This window comes from Struthio camelus, chromosome 10 (assembly GCF_040807025.1).
Source record: "Struthio camelus isolate bStrCam1 chromosome 10, bStrCam1.hap1, whole genome shotgun sequence".
In the NCBI taxonomy this organism is placed as follows: Eukaryota; Metazoa; Chordata; class Aves; order Struthioniformes; family Struthionidae; genus Struthio; species Struthio camelus.
In genome coordinates, this window is record NC_090951.1 from 1,701,233 (window position 1) to 1,716,539 (window position 15,307).

Consider the following 15,307-nt stretch of genomic DNA (forward strand, 5'->3'; position numbering starts at 1 on the left):
AGCAGCCTCATGCTTCATTGATGGCTCTTGTCTCCCGCAGCGACATGCTTGTATTGCAGCAACAGTGCTTCCAAGCTGTAAGAGATTCCCCGGCTTTCCCGTGGAGCTGAAGAAGAGCCATCGTTTCTGCTTCTTGCTATAGCAGCCGCCGTGATGGGACCAGCCCAGAGGGAGAAGGTGCAAGGGAAAACGGCACCAAACGCAGTGATCCATGAAGGACTTTCCTGGTAGGATGTACAACCTGAGGGCAGACTAAGTTCCTGCCCTGAAACGGATTTAGCATTTAATCCTGGGAGCAAAATCTGGGCCAACAAGCCCTGAAAAGTGATGCTTTACCAGAGATTTCAAGAGAGCTTTTGCGTGATTATGTGAAAAACACTTGGCCATTCCAAATCAAACAGCTTTCCAGCCACTCCTGCTGCTGTCAAGCACCAGCTGCCCTTGGAAACCTTTTTCATTCAATTTGCCTGGCCAAGTTAAGTTGCCTCCATTAACAGCAGAAGTGTGAACAGGATCTCACCTGGGAGGGGGCCCATTAAAATAAGCGGGAGCGTGGAGCAGCTTTCGAGCACACCGCTGCTCCTGCCCAGGGACCAAGGGAGGAGAAAGCAGCAGGAATGACAGCCAGCTCCTGCTCTCGGTTCTCCGGACCTCGCTGGCTTTATAGCCCGGCTAAAGGGAGCACGGGGGCTTTTGGTGCTGGAAGCTCTCTTGGGGAGGGGAAAGACATCAGCCCCGCAGGAATGCCCAGCCCCAGCCCCAGCTCTTCAGCCCTGGGCAAAACCCCTTGCCAGCCCTGCATTTAGCAGTCAGTTTAACCCCAGGCCTGCAAGCAAAAAAGGCAACATTAAATAACAAGCCCAGGCAATGCACAAGACTGGGGCTGGATGGAGGGACCTTGTACCTTCCTTTCTGTGCACACCAACTGCTACATTACGGCCACTAATTACAAGAGAACTGTGAGAACTGGCAGTTTCCCCTGCTTTAACTGTAGGCCACTGCCTTTTCCTCCCCCATTTGTGAACACGCCACACTGAGACAGTGTTCTCTCCAACTAAGTAATGTTTCTTTTCCTAATGTTAGGAATTTAGCAACTAACACACAATAAACTATTTTTTTTCCCGTTAACAGTTGAATTCTCCTTTGGGTAAATCTAGGGATGAAGCAACCGCCTGCAAAGTGACATTAACTACAAGCTCAAGTGATTTCAGAGTACCGGCAAGTACATATTATCGCTCTCCAATATCAGTTTAACTGACGTTGTGTAACTGAGCAATGTACCTTTTCTATAAAGGATTTTCAGGAATGGTAAAACCTACTCAGAGAAGTTCACTGCACTTATGCGATGCAGCCCACGAAGACGGACTCTTCAAAGACACTACATGTGACTGTGCTGCCCTGGCAGTGCCTTCTCAGAAGCAGAGTTTGGACTGGAAATGAATTAACCAACATTTTGTGACTTGTGAGCACAGATCTACAGAGCTTTTATATGCCACTTTCTTCATTTAAGCACTTATGTCAGAGGCAGCACCATCCCCAGGTCACTGAGGCTGCTGGCACACAGAGGTGACCGGATACACGTCCTCCTCTGAGCAGCGAGGCATCGAGAACCCCCCATCTTGTGAATATTAGCAGATCCCACTACCACAAAGGGAAGTTTTCGGCCGACCCCAGGGGCGGCAGGCAGGCTGTAAGAAGATTTCCTCCCGTGCCCCTGCAAGATGCCAGCAGAGATTCTCACCACTTCACAGAACTGAGCCAAAGAACAATACCTCAACAAGTCTACACCTCATCAAGTTTTTTTCCTTGTTGAAAGCATGCAGATTTTCTGTCTGATAGCTTTACTATTAGAAACACACGGCATTATAAAGAGACCTTGGTTAAATAAACAAAACAATTTGGAGGAACAGACTCAGGAATGCCAGTGGGATCCAAAGCAGTGCAGAAATGTGTGTAGACTTGCAAGCACTTCCGAAAGAGATAACGGGAACCATAAAGAGCAGGAGCCAGGGAGCCCAACCCTCCTATCAGCAGGTCCTTCGTTACAGCCCTGCCAGGAACCCATCCCTCCGTACGCTGCAGAGCGCGGCGGCTCCGGCCGGCACGCTGCGCAGCTCAGCACGCTGGCACCGCTCCGCGGAGAAAAGTAGCAGCACTAAGCATGAAACAACACCCGGGGAGCACCTCAGACCCGAGGCACAGCTGCAGAAAGGCACGGAGGAACTGGGACAGGTCTCTCGAGTCCCCCCACCCACCACCCTCCCCTGCGCTGAAGGGCAGCTCTGGTTGGCACAGCCGGCACCCGCGCGCCCCGCTCACCTGCACCGCGCCACCGAGCACGGCTGCCACAAGCCCCATGGCCATGCTCAGCGTCTGCGTCTCCACCGTGCCGCCGGCACCCCGCGCCAGGCTCACGCAGGCCCGCTGAAGCGTCGCTGCCACAACGTCCACCACCTGCCAGCAGAAAGAGTTTGGAGGAGAAGTTAGGAAAAGCACATGAGTGCAACGCTCCCCGAGACACGTGGCAGTTTCCTCGGCCCCAGGGAAGGGCTGTCACCTCCCTGCCGGGACTGCGTCCGCCGGGGAGTCCCTGCCCCAGAAAGCTGCGGGGAGGCTGGGCGGTCGGGGACGGACAGCAGGACTTTGGTTAAACCCAGCTGCAGATGCACCTGGAGGCAGGAGGAAGCCAGGGCCGTCAAGAGAGTGGTGAAGGTGCTGGAGTTGCTCGACAAACCGCTGCCTGCCGGCTGCCCCTGTGGCATTAGCAAGGCCTGCCTAATTTTCCCAGGTAGCCAAAGCCACCCACCCCGCTACGCTCCGAGCCCTCCCGCTCTAACAGGGCTGTCGGGAGCAGGGCTGAACCAGGCGGTCCACCTTCGCGCACCTCGCCCTCCTTACAGTTCAGGTGGAAAACCGCTATTTGTGAAACGTGACACCTAAAGCCCAAGGCTAACATCCGCTCCCTGAGTCACAGCAGACAAAGCTACCTGGGCATCTGCTGGCGGCCTGGCCTGCGAAGGGCCCAGCAGCCCGCTCCGGTGGAGGTTTTACAAGCTCGCGCCTCCTTCGCTGCAGCCTCCGGAGCTCCCAGACAACTCAAGTATTAACCCCAGGTCTCACCAGCAGGTCTCAGAGCAGAAGCCCCTGGTAGGTCTCCAGGGAGCAGCCCCAGCCCCAGAAGCCACCTTCACCTGCCACCTCCCAGTGCTGGCAAAGCGCCAAGGTGAGGGGCTGTGCCAAAGGGCTGGGGGGACACCGGAGAGAGGAGGTGCGGCTGGGGAGCAAACTGTGACGGGTCTAAGAGGGAACGAAGGTGACGGTGACGACAAGGACAACACAAAGGGTTCATAAAAGATTTTGCTAGGAAAAGGCACTGGCTTGACAAATTACAACAAACACAACCAGAAACAGCAAGGGCTAAACACTGTGAGGCTCCGGGGGAGCACCGAGGCAAGACCACCAGCCCTGCACATTGCCATCACGTAGGCTGAGGTCACCAAACAGCACAAATACAACAGCGACAGCTAGAAACAGAGTCAAGCAGGGATTTAGCATGGCTCAAATAAACTTCATTACAACAAAAAGAAAAAATTACTGCTCGCATCCTCGTCTGCAAACTCTCCAGGATAGCACAGCGCCCGTTTCTTTGTGGCCTGTACCAAGCACGGAGGCTAGGGCATTTCACAGACAACTACCCTTTTCCAGAAAAACGCCGCGGGGCTTCCAGCTCCTGACGATTATCCCAATTCATCTGTTCAAAGGCTCCCCAAGTACGGAGAGACAAAGCCAGGGGATCAGACATCATGTGCTCACACAGCCTACCCTTGAGACGGGCCACTTACGACGAGTGTGCGCGCGCGTACTTTGTGATTTTCTTGCAATAATTGTTTTTTCTTTTTTCAAGCTAGTAACGATCCTGCCTGGCTGGCTTTGGCCTTCTCTACATTTGGCACTAAAATCTTTGATCCCACAAGCTTCCTGCATTTCTAATGGAGCCTGAAATTAATACGGCTTTTGGCTCCTTTGTCTGCTAGCCGTACTGACGACAGCCCTGAAGAACCTGACTGCGGCTGGGCCCAAGCACTCATTCGCGATGGCAAAGGGATGAATAGTGGCCTTTCCTACTTAACATGCTTGTTGCAAAATAAGAGGAACTCTCTGGAAAAGCACTTATTTTGGAACACAAAGCGACATGGCAACAAGGTACTACTCAGCCCATCTGCAGGCTTGCAGCCTGCCGCCATCGCGTCAGGTCACAGGCACTGCAGGCAAGTAATGAGCTTTCTCATCAGCAGGGTGAACGGCAGAGCTGCAGTCTGCTGGCTTCATTAAGTACCACCCTATTGTAGCACACAGAGTAGGGAGGCTGGCTCTGAAAGACTGCAGAAAAGGCTTAGGTACTTTCTGGACTAATAAGCCCAGAAAAGGTGCTGTCAAACAGCAACAATCTGGACTAAGAAGCGTCAAAACATCTGCTCTCAAAAATGAGTGACTCACAAGCTGAATGGGTTGAAATTATATTTAACGAAAGAGTGGGAATGTCATGAACAAGTAATCTACCAGTAGATACTAGTGAGAAAATCAAAGGTTAAAAATATCTCTTATCCACAGGAAAAAAAGCCTGAAAAATAAAATACAGGGTCACTTTTCTGTATTGTGCAGTAGGAGAGCAGAGCGTCACAAATGGCTTATCAAGGAAATCAAGTCAATCTCTTACAACTCAGCTGTGAGGGGAAACAAGGCAAGTAAAATAAATTGTGCAACTGAGGAGTTCCCCAGTTGCTGGCCATTCCTGAATTCCAGCTCTGCGAAGACAGATCCTGCTTGTTCCGAGTCTGCTCTACACGAACACACGCTCTGCAGCGACCGCAGGAAAAACAGCTCCTTGGAAGGACTGTGTACTGCAGAACTTGCTTAAAAAGAGCTATGCAACTACCTGTTTAAACCTGAAGGGTTTTCTCCTTGAAATATGACACCCCTAGCATTTACTTTTCACTCAAAATATAATAGGTTTTCTGTCCGATTGGGTTTTTTGTCTTGTTTTCTTCTAGAATCAGTGCTGGACCTGGAAACTCATTTTTCATTCCCTGCTTTTTGACCTAAATACCAGAATTGGTCCCACTTAGGTCTCTGTGACAGAGAGGAAGGTGAAGACAAGGAACGGTTACTACTGCCCCAGCTGGGGACTCGGCAGCGCACAGCACGGCGATGACACAGGCTGTGTATCGCACGTCACTGGGGAGCGCAACACAAAAGATCCCATTGTCCCAGAAAGAAAAGTGAGGAAAAAAAATGCATAAGAAGTGACTTGCACTGCTTAAGCAAGTTACAGTTAACTATCATATTCAGGTCATTAAAAAATAAGTAAATAAAATAAAAAAGAAAGATGAGCAAGCTAAAATACAGTAACCGCCTGGCTAACCCGTGCTGCCCGCGGTGCGTAACAAAGCCCTGCGGAGAGCGCGAGGCCCAGGTCAGGCAGAACATTCCCTTCGCCCTGCTGTAGCGCGGGCTCAGCGGTGACAGAGGTTCGGTACCCTAACGGTCCTGCTCAGTGTCAGGTTCAATGTGTCGGAGCTGGCCTTTGAAATGACGACATTTAATAGATTTGCAGGTGCCTATTCAAGACGACACCTACAAGTACTGACTGCACGAACACAGTTACATCAACCTCAAGGGCTGCATGTACTACTCAGCGCAGGTGCTTCAGCAACAGAAACCAGAGAACCATCACATACGGTCTATTTGATGGTAAGGGAAAGAGTGGGACACGACAGTTACACTGTGCCGTATTGCCAGCACGCTCTGCACGTCGGGCAGATTGGCAGCCCAGTCCTAACAGCACCCGTAGGTAGCTGCAGAAACGTGCCAGGAAAAACAGGCACTGGCACTACGGATGCACAGCAAGCACACCAAAGGCCTGTCGAGCACCAATGTCTTTAAGCTTTATTAAATTTCAGAAGCGTTTCGCTCAAAACAAAGATGAGAAACTGGTAAATCGGGATTTGATTAATGCACAGACTATTATCTTGGCTTTTAACACACAAGTCGAAACAGATATGAGGATGTCTGCTGCACAGGCTCCCAGCTGTACCTGCAGCTGACATGGTCCTTCCTGGAGCTACTGCACAGCATGGCGCCTTGCTGAGACACAACTGTAACTGCTTTCACGGGGAAGTTCTAGTTTTCTCCAGCTGTTTCTCAGCACTTGTCACCGAAGGCCTCAGTGGCCCTCTGTGCGCCATGCTACCTGCTACCAACCCCTGGGGCTCTGCCACAACCCACCTGAGCAACGTCTGTGAACGCGGTGTCCGAGACGCTCTCGCACAACATGGCCACGAGCTGCAGGACGAGCAGCTGCCTCCGCTGCCCTGCGTGGCGCTGCTCCAGCTCCAGGAGGCTCTCTGCAGACGGGGGAGCGGTGTTCGAAGCGGCCTCGTCCTCCGCAGCCACGCGAGTCAGTGCCTGCCAGGGAAGGAAGCACAGGGCACAGGAAGGGAGCCAAGAGTTAAATACAGGCAAAACAGGGGCAGGCGCCGCCCCATCGACACTGGCAAGGCCACCTCTGCGTGGCAGGCCAGTGGTCCTGCTGCGCAGCCCGGCCGCCTCACCCGCCGCCCCGTGCTGCTGCGGATGGCACCCGCTGACTTTCCTCTCCCAGCCACGGCCCCTGCTATGCACACTTTCATTGCCTAGCCAGAACCTCACCAACTTCCAACGCTGGGGACATCACGTAGGGTCCCACAGTGCTTTTTGAAGAGCAACTGTCCTCTGGGCTGCAAGGCTTGCTGGGGTCTTTCCCTGCACCCTTGCTTTCGGCAGTTAGTGGTCACAGAGGCACCCTGACCTCCCTCTCTGCTGTGCAGAGCCCATATGGGTTTCTGCACGAGCAGGACCTTCCACTCAGTACGTCCAGAGGGTCTGACAGCTGCCCACATCGCCTGGGTGTCCCACCTGCGTCCCCACAGAGCCCCTCAGCCCAGGCAGAGCCCGGGTGCTGCGAGCCCCTGCGTGACCGTGGGCCGGGCTCCACCTGCCACCACGGGAGCAGAAAGCCCAGCCAGCGCCAGGAGGGAACCGCACCGGCTCGGAGCGGGATCAAAGGAAGCCGGTGCCAGGGCTCCTTCGCTAGAGCCAGGGAAGCAGTAGTCTGGATAGATAGGGATTATTCACAGCTTCAGGCACAGCACTAAACTTCAGATATGCTCCTGTTGTCTAAACAGCTCCAGGGGAACAAGGCTAACTCCTTCTCAGACCAAGGACTCCTCCATCCCCCAGGCTGGGTCTGGGACTGCCTGTCTGGCACGCAGCAGGATCGCTCCACCGCGGGCTGCACCAGGCAGCTCAGCGCTCCCAAGATACACACGTGGATGATTGGTCCCCTTTGCTATCTACCACCCAGACCATGTGGCCCAGGAAGACCAAAGCTCCCTGCAGACACGCCCCAAACACAGACCAGGCTGCCAGCAGACTCCAGCTCCTTACCTTCAGGCAGCGGATGAAGAAGTCCCCAGCTAGACCACTCTTCTGGCAGTGAGACAAAAGCTCCACTAAGTTCTCCATATGCCACTGCTCCGAGGAAACCTTCTGATAAAGGGCCTCATCTTCATCACTGAAATGGGTCACTAGGTCATTAACATGAACTTACCCAAAGCCTCTTCTGCACAACTTCAAGGCAAGGTGAAATCCTACTTTTGCTTTCTCTCAGAAATCTTCCTTCCCAAATGCCGCCCTAGGCATCCCTACTCTGCTTCTCCTGGAGCATAAAGCATGCAGTAGTTCAGCTGCCTACTGGCTGCCCCTCTAGGAGGACAGAGACTTGAGTCTGCGCCACGCAATGGCACAGGACAGCCCAGAGCAGCAGGTGGAGACAGCAGCCAGCAGGGACTGTGAGCACTTTCTGAAGACTTTCCTAGTTCAAGCTTTAGTTTCCTTGGACACCACAATTAACATTTCTACTCATGCTAAAGCCAACAGTGCTCTGAGGGCCAAAAACGGCTCCAAGCACACTTTGCCTATGTACTGTGTTCACCTAGGAGGTGCTGCTGAGTCCAAGCGTCTCCAGCTCACAGGGAGAGACAAGAAACCCCGCAGATGCCACCTAACAGGGAACCCACTGGCTTTCTCTTCCAGCCCCACACCCTCCTCCGCATGCAGACCCCACAAGGCTTCAGCGCTCTGCAGAACTGGGGAGCTCCCAGGACCAGCCTGCACAGCACCGACCAGGAAGGGGAAGGCTGGAGGCAGCTGCCAAACTATCGCTCAGTGTGGTTAGTCTAAATGACCAAGCACTCAGTTTATTAATTAACCAGCATCCATTAAAGGAATAATATTAACAGAAGCCATGAATATAAAACACATGTTAATCCACCCATCCTATAAAGAACTGGATTAGCACTAGCTAATTCATGCAGCAGTCATAACCATAAAAGTGGGACAGACATAGACAGAGTCGTAGCTGTTAAAGAATTTTAAATATATTCAATTTAACATGTGCAAACCCCAGGGCAGACCTTCCTCTAGTTCAAGTGAGGAATAGATTGAAATGAAATTGAAATAAGAATGTTTGTATGAGGTTTTATTACACTCCTAATGAAATGGGTGCACACGGCTCCTGACACACTCGCGCGTGGTGCACACGGTGGATACTCGTGGGCTGGAGTTGCATGCTCTGCCCGCTAGACAGTGTTGGCTTGTACTTATAGGTGCCAACTAAAATAGTTCTCTCTTTAAACCAAATGTCATGCTGCTGAACGGTTCTTGTTTGCATGGCTGGAGTCTAATGGCTGTAGTTTATTCCCCACATGGCCATGCTCTGCCTCTGCTTATAGAGACCATCTGCAAGAGCAGGAGGGGAGTTCAGTCACTGGCTCGGCTACTTTGGCATCTCTACAGAGGCCTTATTGCATCGGTGCCACCTGCGCCCGAGGGACTCTGCTCGCTCCAAGCAGCGGAGACAGGCCCTGGCTGGAGGGGGAAATTGGCATCAGGACAGGAGGAGAACATGCCGTTCCCAAACTACCCCATCGGCCAGTCTCCGGACTTGGGAAAAGCACGCAGAGACTGCGTGTTAATGCTCAGGCAGAGCGGGTCGGTTTTCAGGGACGAAAGCCAGTTCTGCACCGTGCACAAGTAACCTGGAGGTTGTGTGGAAGTTATTGCCTGCGAGACAAGACCGTGGAGGGCCGCCAGCACCCCAGCCCCACGCTTGCCTGGGCACTCTCTGCCGGGTGCAGCACCCATGAAAGGTTCTGCACGCTGAACAGCACCTGGGCATTGCCCCAACCGCTCTCACCTGATGGTCTCTTCCACAGCAATGACAGCACCGCCCTCGCTGCCTACGCGGAGCTGGCACCGTGGATGGAGGCCGTGGACGCTGCTCTCCAGCCCCGCAAACCCTTCCAGCACAGACAGCGACACCTCTCGCTCTGCCTTCTGCAGGAACCACAGTAAGATCTCCTGGCACGGTGAGCTGGCAAGAAGAGAGGAAGCAGCAGTGACAATGCCCTGCTCTGCGCATACTGCAACGCGGCAGCACGCCTCAGGGCGAGGAAGAAGGCAAAAACCCTCTGAAGTGACCACAGACGCTCCTTGGGATGCTCTACGGGCTGAGAGCTCCTGGGCCCTGAAGGCATTTGTGTCAAGTTACAAGATCAGTAGCTTACCCTGTCCTTCCAGCATTCACAGATGGAAGGATTTGGGTCCTAAAAGGTTTCAGTCCAGCAAGGAACAGAGAACTCTGAACGGCATGTTTGCACAGGGGCAGCCGCTTCCAGGCAGCCTCGGCACGGAGTGCCTGATGCTTCACGCCAATCTGACAAAGCACAGAGCTGTCAGCTCTGCCAAGGGAGAGGAGGAAGGAGACAGGGAGCACAGGAAGGTGGCATACAAATCCCTGCCAAGTAAAGATGCAGGTTGATGAGATTGAGTTGCAGTGCCGTGCCAGGGGTCTGGAAACCCGAACACTTCCAGGCAGCTGTGGTTTTAGTCACCCCTGCCAAATTCCTTTGTACAGAGAGAATCTAGGAGTGATTCTGCTCGCCCAGCAGCAGTGTTAACTTGGCTTGCTCAAAGAACTTGCCAGAGCACTCACTGCTCTTCGAAATGATTAGTGATGTCTTTAATAATAGCAGAGGCCATGTCTACATAGAACCTCGTAGGGAAAACCCCCAGGACCCATGTGCCAGTATCACCAAAGCATTAACGTAAACCCACCAGGACTGTATTTACCAGAGCGGCCCAAACTCAGGGCAACCTGGGGAAAGCCTGGGAGGAGAAAGGAGAGAGGACAGCTAGCATCTGGCCACCGCTATCGCTGCCACCGTGACTGACATATGCAGTGCTTACTATCATGCATTGGTCATGGGGAACGGGGCACAAAGCAAGATGGCCATAGCTGCTGAGAGGCAGAGGGAGCGATCCCAGACAGGGGAAAAAAAAGAAAAAAACTTTTACTTCAAAGAGTCACAGCTCAAGCTCTTTTACCTGGTTTTTATCTCGTTTCTAAATCCCACTGTACACAGATCCCTCCACACCTAGCCAGATCTCCACACCTTCTGTGTCCCTAGGCGACCACGATTCTTCTAAGTGGGCTATCTGCAGAATAGTCCCAGGGCTCTTGTAGGGCGTGTCTGCCTCTACAGCAAACACTGTGGCTTCAGGGAAGGCAAAAACTAATGCGATAACTGTTTCCCAGGGCACAGGTCTGGCAGTGAGGTCGTGCACCGTGCATATGCCTGTGGTTACTGCCTACTTTGAATGGGAGCTCTTCAGGGTAAGAAATTTGGTCTCGAGTTCTGTGCATAGCCACGCAGAACACGTCCTTCAGAGCTGGGCACCACAGAGAAGAAGAAACCCCAGTAGAAGCTCTGCACAATCCTTCCTTACCGTAAGTAGGACACGTTCTGCTTGGTGAAGGAATAGAGAGAGAAAACCACTCCCAGGACTGACCGTAAGGATCCCAGCAGCAGGCTAGAGCTGTCGTTTCCAACTACATACACCTAGAGAGAGAGAAGGGCATGTAGAGGAGAGTCAAACACCTGCATGGAGCAGAGGGAAAGCAAAGCAAAGGGCAGAAAGCATGTCTGTCCTCAGAAAGGCTGCCACCAGAGAGCATGGCAGAGAATTTACAAGCCTCTCTTCTTTTCAGTCTGAAGCCCGTTTTCCCTGGTCATGCTGCACTTTGTACCAAAGGTAGCCTTGAGCACCATCTTTCTTCCAGCATTTGCTTAATCGCAGCAGTGCTCCAAGCTATAGGAACATTGCAGCCAGCTATTCAGGAAGTCTACTGCTTAGGGGTAAGCTCTTAAGTTACAGACAGATGCATTAGGCACTTTTGAATTAGCAAGTCTTTATGGAAATACTGCATCCAGAGTCAAATTCCCAGTTACAGAGATCAGCCCCTAGCAGGGCAGCTGGGGCTGATGTGTACTGAGCTGACCAAGCGGGATGCAGAGCACCTGGGAGGTGCAGGCTGGTGCAAGGGCTTGAGGAGGCTACAGAGCCACACTCCTCTCCTCCATCTCAAGCAGCACCTTCCTGAGGCACTGCAAAAACCCTCCTAACCAAGGCCACCACCTCTTCCCACTCAAGCTGTGGTTACCAACTCACTGCTCACAAGTGCTACGTTGCTGCGCACAGAGCGCAGGGAAAGAGCTCATACAAGTCTTATGATGTAGGGTTTCCTTTCGAATCCTTTAAAGGAATTGTCCAAGTATAAAAGCCATGTAAGACACCTTCAGTTAATGCCATAATGCTGGGAAAGCTCAGTTTAGAAGACTGTTAAATAGCAAGCCTTGCCCAGCTGGACTCAGGGTTTACAGCTTTGGTGACGTTCAAATCCACACTTTTCTAGGCTCTATCTCCCTCCTCCCTTTGAGCTTAGAGAAAAGAAAAATGTCTCTTAACAAGCTCTCCAAGGGACTTCCAGCTGTGCAGACTGGTGAAGGACCTGCTCAGAAGATGCTGTCCTTTCAAACCAGAGCACGATCCACACCTCCGATATCAGCAGCTGGAGTGCAAGAGCCTGCTTTCAGGGCTGGAAGTAGGCAGGGGACAAACCAAAGAGGAGTTTTTGCCTGCAAGAGGCAGTGTGACATCCCAGGTACGAGAGCATATTTTCTTGATAATGTTTTGGCCTGCTGTATTGAAGCAAACTGATGTTTTGCCTGTACTAATCCCAATGGAGCCATGCTTCCTAACCAGAACCTTTTGTACACAAAGCCTCCCTGATGAAGCTCCAAGGATGGTTTCCCACTCAGCATCGAATGACACTTGCTAGGCAAGAAACCCCCACAAATCTGCAGGTGGGAGTCACCATCGCTAATCTCACTGCTGTCAGGCCTCAAGCAGTCTGCCATTAAGGAGGGATCCGCCCCAAACTCCAGAGACGTTTTCATTGTGCGCAGCAGCCACAGAGCAGCCCTCCAGACCGGTCCCTGCCTGCCAGCTAGTTACAACAGATCATTAGTACACAAAATACTACAATAATCGCAGCATTTAAAAGCTTAGCTCGCCTAGGGGCATGCCAGCGAGCCAGTCACTAGCTGCTTGGATTCCTTGGCTCGAGATGTCCTTCTGGCCTGCAATGCCTGCAACTCGCAGCACAAGGCTCTGCCGCTGCTCTCAGGGCAGGCGGCGAAGCCTGGAGCACGGCGCTGGTGACTGCCTAGCTAGGTGAAGCTTTGCACCGTGCTCGGCTGAGAAGGCCACGTTCCAGCCCGGGATCAGCCATCAGGGTGCTCCTGTTGCACCTTCTCCTGCGTTAATGCTGCAGCTGGTGCTGGGCGACAGGCGGCTGCAAGGCGCTCAGCTCCCCCCTCCCTGCACAGCCCACGTGCGGCTCTGCACCGAGCTGTGCACCGTCTCTGGCCACGCACAGCTCTTCAGAGACAATGCGGGGTAAGACTCGTGCTAACGCCAAAGCGACTCCGCGTGCAGCCTTCCCTGCGCTGCCTCACTGGGCACTGGTGATACTGGTGGGCACTGGTGGAAAAGGGAGATAGGAGAGAAGGTTTCAGGAGAGAGGCCTCAGCAAAACTGCCCCTTGGAAGAGATCCATTCCTTCGATGGAAGCGCAAGAACGGACACCACCTCTCCCGCAACTGCCAGAGCCAAGGGCTGCACTGCCAAACACCCAGCACCCGTCACACGGATCAGCTCCAAGTTAGCCATCTGACAGATACCACCAGGAGAAAATGGACTCCTGGGGGCAGAGATGAGGGGAAATTTTTCCTGAGATTTGACATGCAACTGCCTGCAACTGGAAGAAATGCAGAAAGGCTGCACTGCTGCTGCCTGCGGAAAGGCAAAGAAGTGGTGATGGGACAAAGCAGGGCTTGCAGAGCTGCTCCTGGGCGAAGGGTCCTCTGGGAAGAATGACATGGGGACGCAGAAACTGCTCTCAGCAATTGAAATAAGCTTTACATAACGTCCAAAGTTAATCTCTTCAGAGAGTCTGGAACTCCTCCGGCAGAGCCGTTCTGCTAGACTAAGGGATCGTGCCCGGCCTCTCGCACGGCAGGCTGAGGAGCCCCACAGCATTGTTCCCAACTCTAGCACATAATTTCAGGCAGGCAACACAGATCTTTATAGACATGAGACAGTAACAATTCTGGTCCCACACTTTATGAGCGTACAACCTTGCCTACAGCGTCTCGCGGCTCAGAGCGAAGGGGTGGGCTCAGGTATCTGAAAGCTATCTTGAAGAGAGCGCGTAGATTAGTGAAGCAGGCTGAGCAACGTTGACCGCTTCCCTGCAACCACGCTGACCCAGGGGCTCAGCGAGTGCAGAGGGCCCAATGAAGCAGCGATCTCGAAATCGTGCTGAAGCAGAGAGCCCACGTTTGCTTCTTCTGGTTGACCCTACCTGAGGCACTTATGTACGTACATGGCCCCCACACCGCTTTCCTTCCTCCCACCGCAGTGTCTTCCCCGTTTCTGGGACCTAACCTCAGGCGTCCAAGTGACTAAGCGGGTCTCCCTCGAGGCTGAGCCACTGACCACCCTTCTTTTCCCTTGCGCCCCATGTGCTCTCCTCCGCTTCAAAACAGCAGTCCTGAGCCAACAGGATAATTGCCGTCTGCTGCGCTCTGGAAACAGCGCAGAGATAACACGCTAGCAGACATCTCCTCGGCCTGGTCCAGCGGCCGTTCTGCCCCCAACGCAGCACCCCCGCTACGCAGCGCCCTGCCCCGCAGCCAGCGCTGCTGGGCTGGGCGATCGCACCTGCTCCGCCACCGCTCCTCCTCTGCGATGCCCTCTAAGCTCACCTTCACTCTCCTTTTCACGCCAGCGGCAGCTCAGCACGCTCAGAGGCACGCTGAACCCGCTCGCTTCTCCAGCCCCCGCTGTGACTGCCTCGCTGCTGACTAGCTGCATTAATCAGCGGCTGCGAGTGCTGTGCCAAGGGGACCCTGCCAACCCGCTCACGTTGCAGGGCTGAGCGGTCCTGCATGGCCTGTCATTGGTGAGACCTCCTGAGCGCCTCCTTTCCCAGGTCACTCATTTGGAAGCATTTTGACCCCACACGAGAGCTGCCTGCTCTCCCTCTGCCTGCCAGGGGTTAACGCTATGGCAACTGCAGAAAAGCTTCCAGCTCCAGGGTTGCTCCAGCGCTCTGGCTCAGACTGCCCTCTGCAGACCTCAGGGAGGCACGGAGAGCAGCAGCGGGAAGGCAGCGCTGCTTCCACCCCGCACAGGCAATGCGGGGCTCAGTACCAGCCCTACTATCCACGCTATAAGGTAAGGAAACTGAGACACGGAGGCACTAAGAGGAGGGTGAGTCAGCGACAGTCTGGGAGGAAAACTGAGGTATTCTGCAGAATCTTAGCACTTACATAAGGCTCCCTGTGATCAGAAGTATTCTTTTCGCTGAGCGCTGCAGCTCTCTGATGCTGGTGGGTGAGCAGCTCATTTCAGACGGGGACTGGCTGCCCAAGGCGACGCACGAGGCCAGCGGTACTCCTGCCTAGAACGCCCTGTCTGCTGCATGCCGCGCTGCCTGCTCTGAGGTTACCTGAGCTATGATCAAGGCCTGAGTCCTGAAGCTTTTCTGGCAGCTCCACCAGACACAACTACCCTGTGGAAAGCTACGCAACTCAGCAACGTACAAAGTCCTGCTGCAGCTAATGGAGGAAGAGGCTATGACAGCACCATGGAGACTCCTCAGTATTAGACTGCTGCTCAAACTCTTCTTTTCTTACCTTCAGTGATGCACCAGAAAGACAGCAGGGAAAAAAAAAAAAAAACAAGTAAAAGCTCAGTGCCATCTCGCAGAACGTTTCTGGGTAAGAATACTTGAAGGGAT

At 53.4% G+C, this 15,307-nt stretch overlaps 1 protein-coding gene across 2 annotated transcripts in view; it reads right to left on the reverse strand.

The window, feature by feature from the left end:
- Positions 1-15,307, reverse strand: part of TANGO6 (transport and golgi organization 6 homolog) — a 43,570-nt gene that overhangs the window by 22,564 nt on the left and 5,699 nt on the right. For both annotated transcript variants that reach the window (XM_068955910.1, XM_068955909.1), the window contains exons 7-11: positions 10,888-11,000; positions 9,296-9,472; positions 7,486-7,612; positions 6,286-6,465; positions 2,320-2,454 (exon numbers count right to left, since the gene is read on the reverse strand). In XM_068955910.1, the coding sequence (XP_068812011.1) occupies positions 2,320-2,454; positions 6,286-6,465; positions 7,486-7,612; positions 9,296-9,472; positions 10,888-11,000 (732 nt within the window). The remainder of the gene's footprint in view (positions 1-2,319; positions 2,455-6,285; positions 6,466-7,485; positions 7,613-9,295; positions 9,473-10,887; positions 11,001-15,307) is intronic.